At 45.2% G+C, this 21,085-nt stretch overlaps 2 protein-coding genes across 9 annotated transcripts in view; one reads left to right on the forward strand and one right to left on the reverse strand.

The window, feature by feature from the left end:
- RALGAPA1 (Ral GTPase activating protein catalytic subunit alpha 1) overlaps positions 1–15,722 on the forward strand; it is a 134,330-nt gene extending 118,608 nt beyond the window's left edge. For 5 of the 8 annotated variants that reach the window (XM_049825464.1, XM_049825467.1, XM_049825466.1 and 2 more), the window contains 3 exons: positions 6,690–6,814; positions 13,653–13,767; positions 15,344–15,722. In XM_049825464.1, the coding sequence (XP_049681421.1) occupies positions 6,690–6,814; positions 13,653–13,767; positions 15,344–15,440 (337 nt within the window). In that variant the 3' untranslated portion in view covers positions 15,441–15,722. The remainder of the gene's footprint in view (positions 1–6,689; positions 6,815–13,652; positions 13,768–15,343) is intronic. The other 3 variants (XM_049825465.1, XM_049825468.1, XM_049825470.1) reach the window with 1 other exon arrangement.
- Positions 15,723–18,957: 3,235 nt separating this feature from the next.
- INSM2 (INSM transcriptional repressor 2) lies at positions 18,958–20,545 on the reverse strand. Its single transcript, XM_049825478.1, has 2 exons — positions 20,393–20,545; positions 18,958–20,353 (listed from the first exon to the last, which is right to left on the reverse strand). The coding sequence occupies exons 1-2, from the start codon at positions 20,543–20,545 to the stop codon at positions 19,034–19,036; spliced, it is 1,473 nt and encodes a 490-aa protein (XP_049681435.1). The 3' UTR covers positions 18,958–19,033.
- Positions 20,546–21,085: the final 540 nt, after the last annotated feature.

Raw genomic sequence — 21,085 nt, forward strand, 5'->3', positions numbered from 1 at the left:
AAATGCCTGGCTGACAAAGTCATACACTCCACAATCATATCAATATATATTGACTTCTTAGATGATTTTGCTAACAGCTGGAACTGCCAGGGATGCAGCTGTACATGTATTTCTGACAGTAGTTTACAATTTAACCTGAAAAAGTCCATCTTGCTATTTAGAAATGTGTTCTCTGGCTTTTTTTCTAAGAGGTATTTCTAGGCAATCATCAAAACCTCCTCTTTTGCCTAGCACTGGAATCAAAGAATCTCAGGTACTACATACCGTCAGTATTGTGATCACATATTCCAATATACAGTTATATTGTGATATACTACATCAGCATGCACCTATATATAAATACATAAGCATCAGAAGGGAAGATTTATGAATAAAGCTTTCATGGAAGTGTCTTACTTCAATTTTTGTTCAGTTTTTCTGAATGAGAGGCACAGTGATGGAAAAAAAATGAGTGAAAAGCCCACATTTTTACTCCCTTTCACAAAGGGAGTCCTTTTGTTATAATTCTGACATTTCTTCTTTTCCTGAAAAGGAAAAAAAAAGTTGTATTATCAGTCTACTGCACTTGACCAGCCCATTGGTAGGGGTGTAGGAATGCCTGAAGCATTGTTGAGTTTGCAACTTGGAACTTCATAGTTCTAGGGTATTTCCTGAACTGTAGTGATCTTGATGCATTTTAAATCGTCCAGACGTCATCTTGAAGTCATCTACTAAAATGGAAGCTGAGGCATAACATTTTGTTGTGGTATTTGAAGTGATAAATACTTTCTTTTGACTTTTGGAAAAATACGGTTTCTGCCATTGATGACTTTAGGTACTTCACAAATGCATTCCTTTTAAATTTTGTTGAACAAATGAAATGTTGATCTAACGTTACAATTATTTCCATCACCGTTTTAGTGTATTAATGAACCGTGCATCTCTTCAGCCCTTTTTAAAGTTTCTGTCACTGAGTAGGTTCCCCTGCATAATCCTTCCCTCCAGAAGCTGCTGAGGAAATCTGTCTTACAAAGCATTTTCTGGTTTGTTTTTTTTTCCAAAAGTCTTGAGAGCATTTAGGCATACAACTACTCTGTTGATCTGACCCAAGGTCCTCCCGACTGGCCTTATAGGTGCCTGAGTCCAAAATATAGGTGCTAAGAATCTCCACGCAGCAAATGCCTAGCCTTGGATAGCTCTGAAGTTCACCGGTATCTAAAGCTTTCAGTGCCACCCTTCCCTGGGGATCTGCCCGCAGCAGCACACACTAGAGCTGCCTAGGTCCTTGCCGTATCCTGAACAGCCAAATGCCCAGGTCATGCCTCTCTTTATCCAATGAGTAGGTAGGTATTTCTTTGCTCATCTGACCTGCGAGGCAGCCATGCTAAGAGTTTTGAAGGTCTACTCACTGGATTAGAGCCCATACAAACACAACAGGAGATAACTCCGTAGTTATATCAATCAGCCAGGAAATGAGAGAGCAGTTTCCAATTTTGAGGCCCCATCTCCTGCCTCTTACAAGACTGTTCTAACCATTGGGACTTCTGTTCATTGCTGAAATTGCTCTTTGTTTCATAAAATAAGATCTCCTCTGAATCACAGGGGAAGTACGTGCTCATCAGTGTAGCCTAATGGTTATGGTACTTTCCTGGGAGGGGAGAGTCCCTGGATCCCAGTCCCTGCTCAGGAAGCGTTTGTTATCAAATGGTCTTCGGAGCAGGCACAAGGATTTCTTCTCCAGCCCTTTTGTGAATCTAGCACTTAGTTAGATTCCAGAATTGTGAAGTGCCGTATCCTTAATTAAGGTCTTGGAAATCTTACTCAATGTTGAAACTGCTTTTTCTTCATTTTTTTTCTCTGCCTCAAATTAATGACGTTTTAGGATTAGTATTCCCTGGATGATTGTAACATAGTAATCATGCATCCGCTGTATTCTTGAACTGCAAAATACTAGATAGATTTATTGTAAAGCATTTTATGCGAGCAGGAGAGCTGTTTTACTTGCATTACTGTGGCACATATATATCCTTAGCATAGACCACAGTCTCATTATACTGAGATGGAGTACAGCACGAGACACATGTTGTTTGTCCCCCCAGAAGTAAAAAAGCCAAATATAAAACTGAAGGCAATAAATTAAGGCAGATAAAAAATTCAGGGAAATGTGAGCACAAATAGTTATGTGACCTACACAGCAACGGACTTAAGTCTTCCAAGGTGTTTTCCTTGTTTCTTTTTCGATAAGCATCGTAGCAAAGGGGAGAGTTTGAAGGCGGATTGTTTTGTGGACACTTACGGAGACCTGGTCCTAGGCATGAGAAGCCACATGGGAAAAATGTGCTAAAGTACCTGTCCAAAAATGTCAAGGTAAGTGAGAGTGACTGTCTGCGTTAACTGACTGGAGGCAAGAGCAATTTTGATAAAATTGATCAAATCAGTATGGACTATAAAGTTAAAATAAGTAGCCTGCATTTGCACTAGGGAGTGGCAGACTGATGGTGAAATCTGCACAGAATGCCCCATCTAAGCAGTACGTTCAGAAAGTGGGCTCTGCAATGCTCCAAGTAGATACAAGGAGGAGTAAAAATCCATTTGTTGAGGCCAGAGAAAAGGACATGGCAGTAACTGAGATGTAAAGTAAGACCCTACATAATTCATTCATGTAGACGGCTAGAAAAAGTTTTAGCTTAGATTATGCAAAAAGAATCTGCAAGATGTAGATGTGTTCTGCCATAGGAATCTAAAACGAACTTGAGTTAAAAAAGAAAGTGATACAATCAAGAGTGATGGAGAGCTATTAGGTGAAGACATGAGATGTTGTTTTTCAGCCAGATTAAGCGTAAGTAGGTGATCTGACAGCCAGGATTTTGGTGCTTGTTCCCAAATGCAAATCAACAGGTCTAAAAAAACCTGCATGTTTACAGTAATAATGGAAAGTACAGTATTTTCAGTATTAATAGAAATAATTGCAGATTTAGAGAATAAGTAAAATGGATTGTAATGCAAATTACATTTTAGCTGGAGTGACTACAACCTGAGTGACCACAACCTGAGTGACCTATAAAGGTACGATTCCTGATTTTTTTCTCGTACTGATTGTATTTTTTCAGAACCATATCGTATGAAAAAGTATAATGAAGTCATTAGGGGTTTTTTGTTATGCTTTTTGCAGATTATATATCTGCAAGTTTTTAGCTGACAAATTTGAGTGAGTGCCTGTATAATTAATGTATATCTTACCTTTTTAACCTTTCGCTTTTGTTCTAGTTAGCACCTTCTTCAGAAGCAGAAAGCTCACAACGCTGTTGGTTTAAGTGTTTAGTCACTCTCTGTGCCAGTCTTTCTCTGCTGGTTTCTCCGTGCATCCTTCCCATTCCATCTTAATTGCTGATGCCAGTGGCAACATCCACTCACAGTAAGAATACCGCTTGCATTGCCCTGTTATTACTTGCCATTGAGTTTGTATGTGCCACTCAATTTGTAGGTGCTAATAACTCTTCCCTAGAGAGACATGTTTTAAAGAAATAAATGTCTAGCCTATTAGGAGTAATGTAGAAATTAACTACCATAGGCTTATGGTCACTCTTGCAGATAGTTGCATTCAGGTACAGCATAGAACTGTATTATCTCAGCCACAAAAGCATACAAATTTTGAGTTTTAAAATACTAGAATGTTCTCAAAGTGTAAGTGAATAGAAGATAAAAGTACCCCAATCTCAGCTACTCAGGCTTTGGTACAGAAAAGGAGTTCTTCAGAGGAGAGAGTGTCATTTCCCAGTGCAGAATACGGCAAGTTTTGGACTTGGGCGTTCGCAGCAGATTTTTGTTTTGTTTTTTAAGCGGGGTTCTGTTTTTAACAAGCTGCAGCTGGTTTTGTGGATTGTTAGGACGAGTGGCAACCTGGCTAGCTGAATTACTTTTCTCTGGGTGTACTAAGTGTGCATTTGAATTAGACTTCTAGAACTGATACAGGCATGTCCTCTCCACTGTGTAATGAAAACATCATTATTCTCCTCAGCATCTGTGTCAAGACTACTTTATTTGGTTAGGAGACAGGTACCTAGATTGGAGAATGGGAATGTCCTTGTCACATTCAAAGCAGTAACTTTCCTTCATTTTTGCCTTATTTGTGTATAAGCTTCGGATAGAATAGGATAAACTAAAAGGTTTCCTTTAGAGACCTCTGAAAGTAGAGCATTTTAAAAGCAGGTAGGTGTCTCCACCCTACTTTTTCATGAAACATTTTACCCATTCAAGCAGACTTTTAAAAACAGCTTGTTTTGATAGCAGCCTGTTCTCCTGTGGGCCTTCAGCCTTTGCTTCCTGGCAGCACCTTTGGTGCGAAAAGAGAGTGATCAATTGGGAGACTATCAGTGCCAGCATGCATAGAGTGATAAGTTAACACACCACTGGGAATTTCTAGGGCCCACCAAGATACTTCACTTCTAATGTGCTAACAAGCTCATTTTTCTACCTCTTGCCTCTTCAGTTATTTTTTTTTCTCAGAAGAGCTTAGAAGTTGAGTGCATCAGGCATAATGAAAAGCTCTGTAGGAGGGAGAAGCAATAACCCCATTTTTCCCTTTTCAGCCAAATAGAAAATTAGTTTCTGGTAATACACAAAGGCCAGTATTTTTTGTGCAAGGGGCACTGCTGTGAATCAAAGAACTCTATTAACTGCAGAAAATTCAGCAGCTGTGAATCTCCCCCAATGAAAAAAGTGCTTTTCAACAAGTTGTGAGATACGTAGTATTATTTAGACTTCAACCATCAGTTTCATCCTCTACCACTTATACATAGCCTCTTAAAAACTCTGCTATACTACCCTCCTCTGTTAAGGCTCAATACTGTGTTTATCCCCCAACCTAAGAACCGTTACAATGGGAGATTTTTATATTTTCTCTTGTCCTAGTGCTTCTATCATAGCTTCTCCAGACTGAGACTTCTGCTGAGGTTCAGCTTGCTCAGGATCCAGAAACAATGTGGAACGCAGATTTTGGAGGGAAAATTGTTTCCCAGTTGCGCTATGTAACCAAGTTGCGATCTAACGAAATATGATGAAGATCATTTTATTCACTAGAAGTTCTTTTCAGATAATACATTCTCTATACATTTTTTCATATTTAGATATACTGCAAAATCTACTGTAAATATTTTATGGAAAGCAACTGGAAAAGGGCTTTGTAGGAAAAGTTCTGTAATTGTTGAAGTATAGTTTTATAAGCTAAGATGAAGGGTATTGTTTCCAGCTTTAACTTGGGGCTGAGAATTTTATTGCTTATCGTAACTGAAAATAATATTGTTATTTATTTTAAAAGTTAGCACTTGCTATTAAAAACACTTATCACTTGAAATGCAGTTTTTATGTTTGGAATGCTAAAAGATGCATTCAAGATGAATATTATCCCCGTTTCACAGGTGGTGAAATTGAGTCAGAAAGATAGTTTCCTCACTGTCCCTGTTCCCCCCCCCCCCCCCCGAAAAGAGCAGCAAACCTGAAATCAGAACCAAGAACCTTCAAGAAACTGATTCGGAGTGCATTCCTCCACAGCATGCAGATTTGTTTGGGTTTGGTTTGGTGGTTTTTGGTTGGTTTTTTTTAGGTAAACAGAACTGTGTAAGGAAAAAATGATCTCTCTACAAGTAAAACATGAAAAAAAGAGTGTGCACAAGCGTAAATGCCAGGGAGAATTTCTGATCGCTTTACGGTTCTATAACATAACTGGAGAAGGTCTCCCTCATTCAACATATTGAGTCCAGCTGGAGGACTTTGAAAGTTGTGAGAGAAAAGGTTAACTGATTTCTCAGTTCAGGAACTATACGACACGAAGTCAGCATGGTAGTTTTTCTTGATAATTGTATGTTGCTGCCTGCTGCTCTACATTTTGACAGCCTTTTCCATAGTTGCTTTCATGAACAGCAGAAATAGTCTCTCTTTTTCTCGCTCTCTCTGTGCTAACAGCACAATCAGGCCTGCTGGAACAAGAAGCCTGGAGAGGGTTCTTCAAAAGCAACAACACTTCAAGATACCAGTTTCTTGTCAATAATATCAGAGAGGGAGAACACAGGGAAAAGGAAGAAGCACAGTATTTTGCTGTCAGTGCCCTGCCGACACCCTGTTAGCCAGTATTTAAGGGTCCTGCGGATTCTTTACAAATATTCTTGCTTGTTTTAACAGCATAATTGACGAGGTGTTTTTCCCAATACTGAAATTTCACTATGTATTTATCTTAACTCTGTGTGTGTGTGTGTGTGTGTGTGTTTTTAGGGATTATGAAAGCAGTTTGTTATGGAAAAGTGCAAAATCATTTCTTTTGTTAATGCTAAGGTTATTTTTCATGTTATACCTCTTAAAAATTGTAAAGTTTTTATATTTAGTTGTGACCAGAGTACAGGCAAATCAGTTAGCTAAAAGAGAGTATTTATGTTGCTGTTGTTTGAAAAAAAAAATTCAGAAAGTTTTGCATCAGACATGAAAAAAAAGATAGTTGAACCATAAGGTTTACATGAATCATGTTTAATCTTATAGTTAATATTACTTCAGTGTATCAGATAATATAGTTATGTAAAGAATTAAAAATAAGTGTGTGTACAGTCACTGAAATACATCATATGTATTTGACAAAAACAAGAGTTCTGAATTACTAGGCACTGATATTTAGCAGTTACAGTACATGATATAAGTTCATCCTTAATTCTTGGCTAAACCAGTTATGAGGAGAGAGCACGATACCTGCAAACAATTGTTCAACATCACCTAGAGCCTACAACATTTGAGGATTTTGCTGCTCAGGTTTTCTGTCCAGCACCTTACCACCATTTGCCCTCAGAGACAGGTAAGACGTACAGTAAAGAACTGTTTTTATACAATCTTACTTGAAATGCAGTATCCTTACTTATAAAAACTAAAAAATCAGACCTTTGCACATCATTAAGAGTTACCATTAATTGGAGAGACTATATGTACATATTGGAGAACCCGGGCAAAGTTGCCTTTAAATCTTTATTCTGTTGCCTGACATCATGAGCCAGTGCCTGGCGTTAAGATTTGGAAAGCTGCTTTTAATACAGCAACCAGCCACTGTATTTTTACAGTGAATTTTATCATGTTCCCCCGTATAAAATCTCCATGGAAGCCCTGGTACTCCTTATCTAGGCTAGTTCAGGTAGATACATTCTTTAATCTTAGTACATCTTCCTCATAAGAAAGTTGTTTAAGGCTCATTACATCTTTAGAATGTAAATTTTTAAATTGGAAAACTGAGAGCCTTGCAGTGAGCAGTTTTGTTTCCAGGTTATTAGCTGCAAAGTTGGTTTTAAGGTAATTTTTGCTCTCCAGTAAAATACCTGTTTTATAAGAGGATACTGCATTTTCAGTTACTAATGAGAAAATCGGTAAAAGAAAATGAGTAACTCAAGGCCTTCCTGTTCTGAAATTTCTTGAACTCCTTATGATTATTTCATTATTTTATTTCCCCTCTTTTTAGATCATTAAATATCAGTTCTGTTTATCTGAAGGTAAGACAAAGTGTCCAAAAAACCCCTTTGTTCCTCTTACTTTTACTAGAGCACTAAGCTTGTAACCAAATTGTATGCAAACTTTCCTTGTTGCCCTTGTTCACACTAAAAAGAATTTCACACTGATTGAGAAATTACCACTACATCTTCTTAAAGTTTTAGTCTTTTACTAACCTCAGGTCTGCATGAAGCACTAACACTGGTTCTGGGATTAAGGTAACTAATGATAGAGACAGCTGTTGAATGAGTAACAATTTATTGTGTTGACCTTTGTTTCTCAGCATGAACAAGTAGTACTGGATGGCAGTGGTGTGTTTTGTACCCTGTACTGTCTTTCATTGATGTTGTAAGACATTCTGCAGTGATAACATAGGAGAGAAGGAGAAGAAGAATGTGTAACACTTGAAATTCCTTGTTGAGAAACCTTTATTTAATGACTAAAAAACTCCAAAAGCTTCTGTGGAAAAGCTGTAAATCAAAAAAAAATAAATTTTATAAGAATAATTTGGCAAGTTGTTATCTCAAAATTTATTTCTAAATTGCAAAAATATGCAGAAATAAACTCTGAAATTATAGAATAGTTGTGATAGGGCTGCAGAAAGAATGACAGAGAGGTTAAAACATAGGGACTCCTTCGCTTGAAAATATAAACCGTAAGTAGAAGCGAGGTGCAGTTTCAAGGTATAATAAGTGGTATAGTTATGCTAGTGCAAATAGTCAAGACCAAAGGGAAACAAAATTAAAAGTAACTTAAAACTAATTAAATCAGTATTAAAAAAAAAAGTAATATAATTTAATGTATGAAAACATTTGAATAGGAAAAATCTGTAACTAGAAACATTAAAAACAATAACCAGGGATACCAGTCCTTGCCACATTTCCTACCTAATGCACTCATCAAGTATTCAACACCAGACACTTTTGTATGGGTAGTGTATATTCTATATTCTAGTGCACTCGTATCAGTTCTGCACTCGTATCACTTTTGGAAATTTCATTCCAGGCTAAATTCTTCTGCCCTCGTCCTCCAGTTCATTCTTTTGGGGTGAAACAAAGCTGCTTCTCTGTACTAGTTTGGTGCTCTACAGTGGCAATTCCTGTATTCCTTTAAAACTTGTCCTAGCCATAGTTGGTATTCTCTGACATGATCTGGAAGAAGATGATGATTTTTAGAAACTTGATTTTAGATTTAGCCTTTCTATCAAATATAATAATTTTCTGCAGGAACCTCATTAATAGGAGGTGATGTATTTCACATCTGCATGTATGCGTGTGTGTGTTTACGTACTATGAAACACCATGTCCTGTCCCGAGGGCCACATTCTTCTCGACCTTGCGCTGTGCAGTGGAACCGACCAACACGTCGGTGTCGGGAGCAGTCAGGAGCTTCCTAGGATGGACATGCATCAGAGACAAACGACCTGTCCCCAGACCTGCCTGATTCTGAGCTTTCATTTCAGCCCAGGGACGCTGGCGATGCTCTGGCAGTCCTGCTCGCCTGGGGGCTCCTGGGACTCTGGCACTCAGCTCCAGGACGGAGTGCCTGGAGTGCTACCACAGCATCTGCCTCCAAGCTGACTCTGGAGGGCACAAATTCTAAAGCCTGAGGCAGGTATAAATTAACGCTGCAGTCATCTGCCGGAAAGGTTACGCCAGGGCTTGGGGTTAGCCTGGAAACCGCTGGTTTCCAGTTCTAGCAAAGGCAGACCTGTGAGCGAGGTCGCTACGGATGACCCAGAACTTTGACGGACTGTGATCCCAAGGAAGAGCCCATCAGAGGTGCTGTTAAAAAAAATAGATACCCCTAAGTTTCCAGTGTCCCTACAACAGGCAGATTTCATGAAAAAATAGATACAGAGCTCTGAATTGTGCCAGGATTGCACATAGGAGTGGCACTAGGAATCCACACACGTTCATCGCCCCTAAGATGACTCGGACAAAACCTTGCAGGCTCCCGGCCAAACGTGCCCATGTCATCTGAAAATTTCTGACCAGCTTCTAAAAATACACGACAGGTTTTTTTTAAAATACAAAATCTTTCATTTATGTCTGTTTTCTTTAATGAAAAATAATTGACCAGAAGAGACTAGGAAAAAAAATCCACATTTTAGATATTATAGACTTGATTCTTTAATTGGATCGTGATTAATTTTTCTAAAATATTAGATACGATTTCCTCTTCTAAGAAAGATCTGTAGAAACTGTGAAGCTGCTCCAGCCCATCACCAGGAGTTGTAATTTTGTTGTTGTTATTGTGATCCCATTGGCTGGTTTCAGCATGCCTTTTTTTTCATTTGAGCTATGATAATCGGAGCAAATAGAGAACATGCCATTCGGTAACAAACTCTGTTTCCTCAGATGGACGTATTTTATCAAAGGCTCAGCCCTCAGCAAAAGCCATTTCCTTCCTTAGAGTGGTTGCTCTTCAATACAGTGTGATTGTGGCTGCCGCTGATTTATCTAGATACTTAGTTTACCCTGTCAAAATATCTGACAAGTCCACGTTCCCGTGTTTAGGAACCTGACTAGCGTAGTGGGTGTGTACATTTTAAAAAATTGAGATTTACCTGCACTTAATCACAGAATATAATTCAGTTGCCTCTGTGTTTTTTACTTTGTGCTGACTCTGTTAAATAGAGTAACTGCAGATACTCTGTTAAATAGAGTAAGTCCTCCTATACAGCTATTGAGTAAACCAGATTTCTGTGACATCAGAATAGATTGAGGGAACTGTCAATGGTAAGCTTAATGATATTGAAGGGCTTATTGACCCCATGATGCTAAGATTCTGAGCTTTAAAATGTACTGATGTCTTGGGTTTCGTTTTTCTCTATCTTCTTTTTTCCCTCTCCCTACTAAAAATAGTACCTCAGTACAGGAAACCTTATAAAGAAGGGGCCTGTCTACATTAGTTGTAGTATTTTCCTTGTGATAAAAGCATCAGACTTTTTGATCCCAACGATCATTCCTGTATTTTTCAAGCTTGTCTTCAGAACAATTCTGCTGCCCCGCTCCCAAAGTAAGTGGGGATACCATCGGACAGGCAGGGAAGCAGGGGAACATAGAGGTCACGATACTTCAGCCTTGCACAAGAAAAACTCAAATTCAGCAGCCTGCATCTTAATCTCTTCTGCTGCTTGCTTGCTGTGTAACTCTGAACTGAGAGTCTTTCGGGCCCTGTATTACCCCTTCACAGATGAGAATGATGGTGCTTTTCTCACTGTAGAAGGGTCTAAGTGATTGGAAGTGAAGCTGAAATACAGAAATGAGGACTGTACGTCTGGCAGGGCTGGGAAGAGTTTCTCATTATCCCTTTTCCAGGCCAAACTTAGGAAGATTTTTTTTTTTTCCATTCCAAATCAGAGAAAAACCTCAAAACTTACTGAAATTTTCCAAAAATTTCATATTGCAACGACTGAAGCTGAACCTTATGCGTTTCTGAACTATCCTCCTTAAAAGTCAACCACCTGGGTGATAATAAGCTAAGGATCCTCAGCACTTTGAGGCAGTAAATTCAGTGTGGACTTCTAGAAGCCCAAACGGATCAACTTTCTACATTTAATGAAATGGGTCCGCTGAAAAAAAGAGTATGATTGTCCAACTAAAAAGCATCCTGGGCATACGCACAAGGGGACAAAATTAAATTTTAATCCTGACATTTCCTAGTTTTTGAATGTTTGACTTTATGAACTCATTGTCTTGTGACAACATTTGCCTTGTGTAATTCCTTCCATTTTTGTTTTAAGGCATAGGGCAAAAGAGAAATTCTGTAACACTGATTAACAGCCACGTGATTCATGAGCAAAACTGCAACCTCTAGATCCACCACCACCTCCTGCAGACTGGGATAGGGCAATACTAGGTAGTAAGGTAGTAAGCTGTCTTAACTTCTGCCTGAATCTCCACTAGTGGAAAAGACTGGGAATTTTGCCACTGGATTTCACAGGTAATAGTTGACAGAGAGGAACAGGTTTACCCAACACTCGTTTCCAGCCGGCTTCTGAAGAGCATTCTTCAGTGGACACGGGCTCTGCTGCTCTTTTGCCATAAGCTTAATCTTTTTTGCTGTGTTCTTTCTCATGTCTGGCTCTTAGTTCTTTCTGTCCTACCCAGTTCCAGTCTTCCAGATCTTTAGACCATCTCTTCCTCGCTTTCTCGTCTTGCTTTGCAGCTGCTTTTGCAGTCTTCTCTCTGCATCCGCTTCCTGCTTCCTTTCCTCATTTCCCAAAATTAGTGAGAGGCTTAATTGACTTGACTCTAGCAAGGTTCTGCTGAGCATGACGGGCAACTTGGCTGGATTTGGACTGGAATTTCTAAGAGTGGCAAAGGGCACAAGCTGTACAAAAATGATTTGCCCTCTTCCCTGGGAGGTTGGGGGGGGGGGGGGAGGGGACTGACATATCTTAAAAAATGATCAAAATGTACCAACATACACAAAGTATCAGAGATGGCACTCAGGAAAATGTTGATCCACGAGGTGTGATAAAGCCAGAAGCACTGAGAATAGTCTTACCATGCAGCACTCTGTCTTAACATCAGCACCCTGTCAGGCTTCTGCTCGGTGAATTTTTCACCTCTTTGAAAGTCAGAACTGATGCGCGAGATGAGTCATGGCAGTGCGTGCGTTAACGATACCTCCGGATTCCTCCACCTCACCTCACTTCTAACTCAGTCAGTCTGTAGGTAGGATTCCAGTGTGTAGTTAGGATTCCATGTGACATGTAAATAGTTAATTTCCGAGTCAAATAACCAACACACTATTAGTAGAAGATCCTAAAATTTTCCAATGGAGTGTGAAAATGTCACATTTCAACTTTGTTGATCCACCTCCTTGTTCAGAAGCAATTGAAACAGCTTTACCTTATGGCCCCAAAATATCATAGCTCATCGGGCTATGGTATTTGTCACTTGTCAAGGCCTAAGAGATGAAAAATATGGATTACTTCCTGACATTTTTCAACTTCTGAAAAATGCTAACACATCTATTTTGTTTATTTTATACGACTTTCTGATTCTAGGTCAATTATCAATAAAGCTGCCTTATTTAACCCTATTTTTATATTTTGGATAACTAAATATTTCATTCCATAGAGAGATAAAGATAGTAACATTTTACACTGAAGATTTTAAAACTGTGAAGGGGAACAAAACCTGAAGAATTTCTATATACCACATTTAATATCCACATGTGTGTATGTGCGTATGTATGTATATATAGATATATATGCTTATCTAAAATCCAAAGAAATTTAGTTACTACTCAGTCTGTTGATTGCTGTCAGACTTTGAATATATTTTAAGTGCCATTATTCTTCACTCTTCTGGTGTGATATGTTCAGATGTGAAAATCACGTTACATGACTTCTGTTCTTCAATAGCTCTAAGTCAGTTTCTTTAAAAAATGGGATTACATGTGAATCTGTGCTTCTGTCTGCAGGAATCGGAAACAAAATTCTAAGATATGACCGGAATAATACCTTAATTGAAATAACGGGGGGGGGAGGGGGGGGGGCTGTTAAGGTTTTCTTGAGACAAGCCGTGATAAAATGTCACACTAAGGTTTGACCCTTTGATGCAGACTAACTAGCTTAAATACTCTGGTTTTTTCTTCTTTACGTGATTTCAGGAGTCTCATGTTGAGACTGGCTATAATTTTAGCACACTTAATACTGTGAAACAGCTGGGGAGCAGAAGCCATATATCGAGTTGCCATTTGTTTTTCTTTCTCGATTGTGTGTATGTGTGTGAGTATTAAACTGTTTTCACAGACTTTAAGCAAGCATTTCAGACAATGTTTAGGATGTATCTCAGTTGCTATGAATAAGGTTGCTGGATCTGGATAATGTCATAGAATTCTTTTCTTTCTCTCTCTCTTCCTTTTTTTCTTGTAATGCTTAGTTGGTAAGTATGACGCCGGATTTCAGAGCTGTTGCTTCATTGCACATAACTAACTCATCACTCTCTTTAACCTGTAGCATGAGCAGCAATTGCATAATGAAATTCGAAATTCCTTTTTCTGTGCTCATCTGTTAATACCCTTCAATCTCTGCGGTTCGTGTCTCATATCTCACACCTGTTATCTTTTATCTTTTCTCCTCCCCCTTCCTCACTTCTTTCCACTCCTCCTTCCTCATCACTTCTTCATTCTCAACAAAGAAAGAAATGCTGTGATATTTCTTCTCCTTCCAAAACCTCCACTAGAAAGCATTGGCCACATCAAGGTAAAGGGCAAAGGCTTGAAACGGAAGGTCTTTCACGCTAGCTGTGAATGGTATGCTGTGCAAAACAACAACGGTTATTTTCTATTCTCTAACTTCCACCATTTGAAATGCTTTAATTCCTTGTAAAATTAGAACAAGATAGAATTTCAGAGAATGAGAGTGCATGTTTCCCTGCGTGCCTTTTTCTGCAAGGCACAGTGAGTCAGGCATTATCATGCTTTTCCAGATTGTTTGGCAATGAAGTACCTAGTTCATGAACAGAATTACTGTCACCAGCTGGGGAACAAATAACAGCCCTTTCTCCTCCCAGTCACTTTGATGGGTCGTGTCAGTTTGAGAAAGATAGAAAGTACCGTGCCATCCCTCTGGAGCAGGCAGGTGCTGGACCAGGCAAGGAGGACAGCCAGGGCACTAAATCCCAGAATTTTATGACAATATGTTTTAAATGTACTCTTAGACTTCTTACCTGATGACCTCATTTGATTTTAGAGGAGCCTTTCAACATAAATCATGATCAGTTTTGAATGGTTTTTGCACCCCTTAATACATGAAACGTATACTGAGGGAGAGAGATCTTCAGTTCTGATTACTGCATTATTATTTTAAAGAATTAGCAGTAATAGCATGATGGGGAAGAAATAGCAAGCGATTTCTAGCTTACTGAAGTCAGCAGGGGTTTCCCCATTGACTTCTGCAGGACTAAGCTTCTGTCCGTAATTTATAGGAGTCAGAAGCGATCAGTAGCGACTGAGGTAGCCGAGTTCAATCAGGCTGTCAGTCTGTGTAAATGGCTAATTAAAATGCACTTCAGTTTTGTGGATGTGAGTTCATAGTGTTAATTTCCTGTACACGGGAAGGAGAATGTAATTTTGATTTTGTATTCTCTCCTTTTCCTTTTGTGTCTCTATGGAAGAAGATTTGGAGACGGGCTGTTTGTAAGGGAGAGCCTTGTCCTCTTGCAGTGAGGACTGGGGGCCCACGGGAGCGTAGCTCTGGGCACCGGGCTCATGAACCACATACCGTTACCTCAAATTCATCTTGTTCCTTTTACAAAGAAACATTAACATATAGTGCATCCAGTTAGTATGATCTGTTCAAGCTTCTGCCTTGTGGGCCCTGTAGGAATTTGCCTTTTGAAGTTGCGATGGGAGATGACGTTTTGCTCTCCCAGTCGGCCCCCGATTCACTCCACCTCTTCAGCTGCATCCCTAGAGCTCCCTTCATGCGCAATGAGCTGTTAACCTTCGTGTTCTCCTTAAAGACTGGATTCTTCTGGGTTGTGATTTGAACAACAACTCCCCATCCCTGCGAGGGAACTGGAGGTGTTTGTTCTCCCGGTTAGCGGGAGAACATCGCCCACTTCAGTGCTGCCTCGGTTGCCCAGAGCGAGGGGGTTCTGCAGTCCCGTAGCTCAGTTGGTTTCTGGCATCGCCTTTTCTCTAGAGGTGGATTTGCGGCAGTGGCTAACTCCACGTGCAGTACCATCACCCACAGCTGGTAAAGGGCTAGGAGATGCCGTGGGAGTGACAGCAGCACTGAAATTCCTCTCTGCCCCTTGTGCGTAGATCCCGCGCCGCGAGTGCGGAAGGCGGCACTGACCCGTCTGGTTCTTGCTGTCCTCTGCAGGCTTCTGCCCAGAGACGCAGCCGGGAGAACCTCCAGCAGCAGCAACAGCACAGGTGGATGGAACAGACTTAGCCTCTCCAATGTCTCCTCGGACTAGCAAGAGCCGCATGTCCATGAAACTGCGCCGCTCCTCTGGCTCGGCCAACAAGTCCTAAGTGGCGAGATGCCTGCAGCTTTCTAGTGAACAGCAATCGGCCACCCTTCCCACAGCAACTCACCGCTTTCTGTTAAAGGATAATGTCTCTAATGTGCGTGTACCGGTCCCCTGCCTACCCCTTTTCTGTATGTTTATTTTAAACAGTGACACTGGAATTTTACTTTAATATTTTAGCTTTTGGGTTTTTTATCAAACTCCAGGCTGCCTTTTTTTTTTTTCTTTTTTTTTTTTTTTGGGGGGGGTGGGGGGGTGGGGGGGTGGTCTTTTTTTTTTTTTTTTTTTTTGGCAGTGCAGTTTGTCCTCTGCACCTTTTACCTTCCTGGATGATTACAGTATCTTAACAGTAGTCCTTTTTAACTCTGGTTGATCTTGAGTCATATATGGAATTGAAGACTGCAGTTTGATTACACTATATTTATTGTGCCCCATTGCAATTTTCTCTGTAACAAAGAAAGAAATTATGTACAATTTGAAAATGAATGTACAATTTTAAATTGAAGTTGCATTTGTAAAGTCTTTGTCAGATGTCACAATGTTAATGCACAGGATGTGTACAGATTATTTATGTTAAGAATAAAGTAGTTCAACGGCCTTTCAAGCATTACAGAGTCCAAACGAAATAACCTGCTCGTAGCACCAACTCTTTCTTCACAGAGCAACGTATCATTTCATAACTGTGCAGGTGATGCCATAATCTATGCCAGAAAACAAAATCACTGTGCTGAAATTCTACTTATGCTTGGCTTCCAAATATTTTTATAATGTTTGCTTTTCCAAGTGGTATCAATAGTAAATGCCATTGAGTTTTCATGGTTTTCAGCCTTTATCACTGGGCTGCTGGATCTAGATGTATATTCTTGTTTCTTACATTAAAAAGAGAAAGGAAAAAAAAAAAAAAAAAAAAAAAAGCACTTCCCTGAAAGAAATCCATTGCTCTGATGATATGTACTAGGGAAGAAAAGGGAACATGCTCCAGGAGCCTGGCCTGAAATGCTGACGATTCCAACGCTGTGAGTGCAGATTAGTACACGTGTTCCACCCACCCAGAGACATTTTCCTACAGAAGATGAAATGCTCACATTTTGAGTCTGGCAAACAACAAAATGCTGTTAACAAAATGTAGCATGACATCGGTACTAACTGCATGTGTAAATATATCATATGGGCAACAATAAAAAGATAGATTATGTATTGTCATTCATGTAGTATCTACAAATTTGTAATGGTTGAAGAGAAGACATGCTATTTAATAATACAATAAAATTATTCTTACCACCTTTTGTATATTAGTCATTCACCTCAGTGATTAGATTCTTACTCCAATTTATAGAAGAATAGCATATTATGCGTGGAGCAGTTAAGTGCGATACACGGCTTAGTTTTCATTTGTATGAAAAAGTACACACGAGTTCCTAGGAGCTTTTTCCCAACCCATCGCAAGAACGCCGTACAGAAAACTTCTCCCCAGATCTAGTAAATACAACACGCGTAGCTCCGCAGGTAGCGCAAAGCGCAGGACGTTCCCTCCTGCAGGCTGGCTGTTTGCGTGCTAACTGTAGGAGCAGTTAATAATCGTCAGGTTTCTGTGGTCCAGAGCCCTTCGTCTTTGACTGCACAAGTGAAGAAAGGAGAGCGATGATTTAAAAAAAACACAGTGACCTTCTCCGTTGTCACCGTGAGGAGGGAGAACTCATTTAATTGCATAAAAGGGGCATTTTTACCTAAGTCTCCGTTACCAACAAATGATGGAAAAATGCACAACTTAAAATAACGTGCTTTATTTCTGGCATATGAGAATAGCGAGCTGCGAGTTTAGCCGTCTGCGTCGGACAGCAAATCTTGGCCGCTTTAGGTTATATTGTATTAATTCATTTGTCCAGGTCCCGGAACTAAAACGAAAAAGTCCGTGAAGCACATTTTAAAAAAAAAAGCACTTATCGCTTGCTTTCAGCCTTTGGGCGTGATACACATGAATCTTTCTGTTGTTGTGTGTAACAAAGTCTAAAACTACATAACTGATTGCTTTAGGGGATGCTAATCCAAAGATTGAAATATTTTGCATGCTGATTTGAGACAGTTAGCACGAAGACTAGGGCTGCTGGGATCAACTCGGTTCTTCAGAAGTCACCAGCTGACCCTCTTTGCCCTGCTGAATTCAAGAAAGGCATGAGCTTTGTTCTAAATCCTGTCTTGAATTTGCTTGCCCTTATTTTTGGCCTCATCTGCTATCCCATTTAGACACAAGCACTCCTGCCTGGGGAAATTAATTAAATAAACAAATAATTACCGGCTGAAATGTCAGTAGCTGGTAAATCTGACGGTATTTCAAAGCACTTGGCCAGACCGCCGTTCAAGCCAGGGAATACACGCTGCGGGTTGCTTTGCTAAAGGTAGGTCTCGTTAGGGAGAAGGAAAGCAGCCCGTCGTCTGCGCTTTAGCGACATACCCAAAGACTGTTTCACGTTCTAGTTTCAGCTGGTCACAAGACTCGAAGGAGCTCACATCAACAGCACAGCTCGCGGGGGAGAGGGGTCAGAGGCCACCCAAAAAGGCCGGCTGCGGACAGGGACCCTCTGCCTGCCCGCGACGCGGGGTCTGGCAGGGCCGCACGCTGCCCGGCCTGGCGAGACCCAACTGCGCTTCTCGCTATTGTCCGTGCCGCACTAACAAGCCACTAACGGAGCGGAGCGGGTTTTGAAACGGGCAGCTGCCGGAGACGCGCGTTTTGCCTACCGCCCGGTCGCCGGGCTACAGAAACACGGAGCAAGCGGGAGATGCGTACTTAGCTATAGAAGATCAACACCCGGTATTTTAATTAAGCGGACAGCACGATTAATTTTCCATACGTTTTTGCTAGCTATCATATGACTCGACACTGACCTAATATGAACATTTACCTTCTCGACTATCTTAGTACAGAGTACAGCAAACAAAACACCTCACGAGAACTTAAGTGTTGAAGCTGGGGGGGGGCTAAGGCTATCAAAACAAGGTCACTAGATCAGGCTCCCTTTCTCACGAAAAATAATTCCTCTCTTTAAATATCGTATATACAGCTGTACTTCTATCCGAGAGTAGCTACGGAAGATGTACTTTCGGTGGGCCGACTCCCGCCCCGGCGCTGCCCGCGTCCCGGCAGATGCCGGCGGGGCCCGGCTCCAGGCTGTGCCGCCGCCAGCCTGGGGCCGTAACCCACCCACCCCCCCGCCCCTCCGGCCGCCCCCCCGGCCGCCGACGGGCAGCGCCGCGCCTGTCTCCCTCCGGCGCGGGGCTCGGCACGGGCCCGCGGCGGCGGCGACGGTCCCGCCCGTCGGCTGAACCTTCCGCCGGGCCGGGCCGGGGACGAGCGTCGCAACCCACCGGCCGGGGAGGCGGCGGGGGCCGGGGCGGGGCGGGGAGGGGGGAATCCGCGGGAGGCTCCTCCGCCGGCGTAGCCGTGGGTGCCGCGACTTTCCATAGGAATTACAGCGCGGACGGGACTCGCTCGGCTCGCCCGGGCTCCCGGAGCAATCCCATCGGGGGCGGCCGCGGGCCTAGCAGCCCGGCCGGACGGGCACCTGGAGCAGCAGGACCTGCCTGCTCTCCGGCGGGTGGCACTTGCTGGCGTGCCGCGCCAGCCCGGGCGCGCTGAAGAAGGTGGCGGGGCAGTGCTTGCAGGGGAAGCCCTGCCGCTCGCCGCCCGCCGCGCCGCCCTCGGGGGGCCCGGCCGACGGCGGCGGCGGCGGCGGCGGCGGCGGCGGCGGCGGCAGCAGCAGCTCCTCCCGCACGGCGTGCCACAGCCGGTGCTTGTCCCTGATGTCCGCCGAGGGGAAGCGGGCGCCGCAGAGGTGGCAGGCGAAGGCGAGCTGCCCGCGCTCCGGCGGGCCGTAGGCGGCGGGCCGCGCCGCCCCGTGGGTGCCCAGGTGCTTGCGGAGGTAGGCCTGCCGCCGGAACCGCTTCTGGCAGCAGGGGCAGGCGAACGCCTCCCCGCCGGGGCCGCCCGCGGGGCCGGGAGCGGGGCCGGGGCCGGGGCCGGGGGGGGCCGGGGCGCCGCCGGCGCTGTCCGCGCCGCCGCGGTGCTGACGGGGCGGCGGCGGCTGGGGCGGGGGCGCGGCGGGGCCGCGGGGCCGCCGCTCGGGGCTGTTCTCCTTGCCCGGCGGGGCGGCGGCGGCGGCGGCGGCGGCGGCAGAGGAGCCGTCGGCGCTGGGGCCGGGCCGCGGCTTGTGCCAGCGGCGGTGCGAGGCCAGGTTGGCGGGGCAGCTGAAGATCTTGTGGCACTCGGGGCAGCGGTACTCGACGCGCACGATGCGGGAGCAGCGGTGCTGGGCCAGCGCCAGCGGGTCCGCGTACTGCTCCTTGCACAGCTGGCAGATGAACTCGCCCAGCGGCGTGCGCCCCGCCGGCGGCCCCGGCCCCGGCCCCGGTCGGCCCTCGGGCCCCTCCTCCTTGATGCGCAGCCCCAGCACGGGCGAGGTGGTCACCTCGTCGGCGAAGCTGAGCTTCCGCGTGGCCTTGGCCTTCTTGGCCGGCGCCTTGGCCCGCGACGGCCGCTTCAGCGCGGGCACCGGCGGCGGCGGCGGCGGCGGCGGGGCGGGCAGCGGCGTGCGGGGCTGCAGCAGCAGTTTCTCGGCCGGCGGGAAGGAGGCGGCCAGGGGGAAGGACTCGGCGGAGGCGGGGGAGCTGAGGCACCGCTCGAAGAGAGCCGCCCGCGGCCCCGCGGCGCTGCAGGGCCCGGCCGCCCCCCAGGCGGCCGGCCCCTCCGGCGGGGCGAGCCCGGGGCCGCCGCAGCCGCCGCCGCCGCCGCCGCCGCCGCCGGGGGGGGGCCACGTCGCGGGGCAAGCGGCGGCGGCGGCGGCGGCGCCCTCCTCCTCCTCCTCCTCCTCCTCGCCCTCCTCCTCCTCCTCCTCCTCCGCCCCCTGCCTGGCGGCGGGGCTGCCCCCGGCCGCGGGCGGCTGGGGCGGCGGCGGGGCGGGCGGCGGGTCCCGGTCCGGGTCCCGCTCCCGCGGGCGCGCCCGGTAGGAGCCGCCGGGGCGCCGGCTGCGCTTGACGAGGAAGCCGCGCGGCATGGCGGGGCGGGGCGGCGGGAGCGCGGCGGCACCGGCCCGCCCGGCCTTTATACCCCCGGCGCCCGCTCCCGCCCGGGCGTCATCCTCCCTCCGGCGGCGGCGGCCAATGAGGAGTTGGGGTCGGCGCGGGCGGCGGGGGGAGGCGGCGGCGGCGGGCGGGCCGGGCCGGGCCGGGCCGGGCCGGGCAGGGCAGGGGCTCCCCGCCGGCGGGGCGGGCGCGCTCGGGCTGCGGCGGCGGGCGGCGTGTCCCCGGCAGCGCACCCCGCGGCGCGGAAAACGGCGGGCCTGAGCGAGGTGTGGGAGCGGGAGCGTGGGTCCGCGGCGGGAGAGGCGACGGGCCGGGGCAGGGTACCGGCAGTAGCGTCTGCCGCGGGCGTTTGTGTCGGCAGCCGGGCCTCCGGCGCTGAGCGCCGGGCCGGCCTGCGTGGCTGTCCTCTGGAGGGGGCGGGAGCTGGGGGCCCGCTCCGTCCTCCGGCACCGCCGCTTCAGGAGTTCTCCCCCACGCAGCCAGAAAGACGCTGCGCTGAGGTGAGCTCCCAG

Source organism: Accipiter gentilis, chromosome 22 (genome assembly GCF_929443795.1).
Source record: "Accipiter gentilis chromosome 22, bAccGen1.1, whole genome shotgun sequence".
In the NCBI taxonomy this organism is placed as follows: domain Eukaryota; kingdom Metazoa; phylum Chordata; class Aves; order Accipitriformes; family Accipitridae; genus Astur; species Astur gentilis.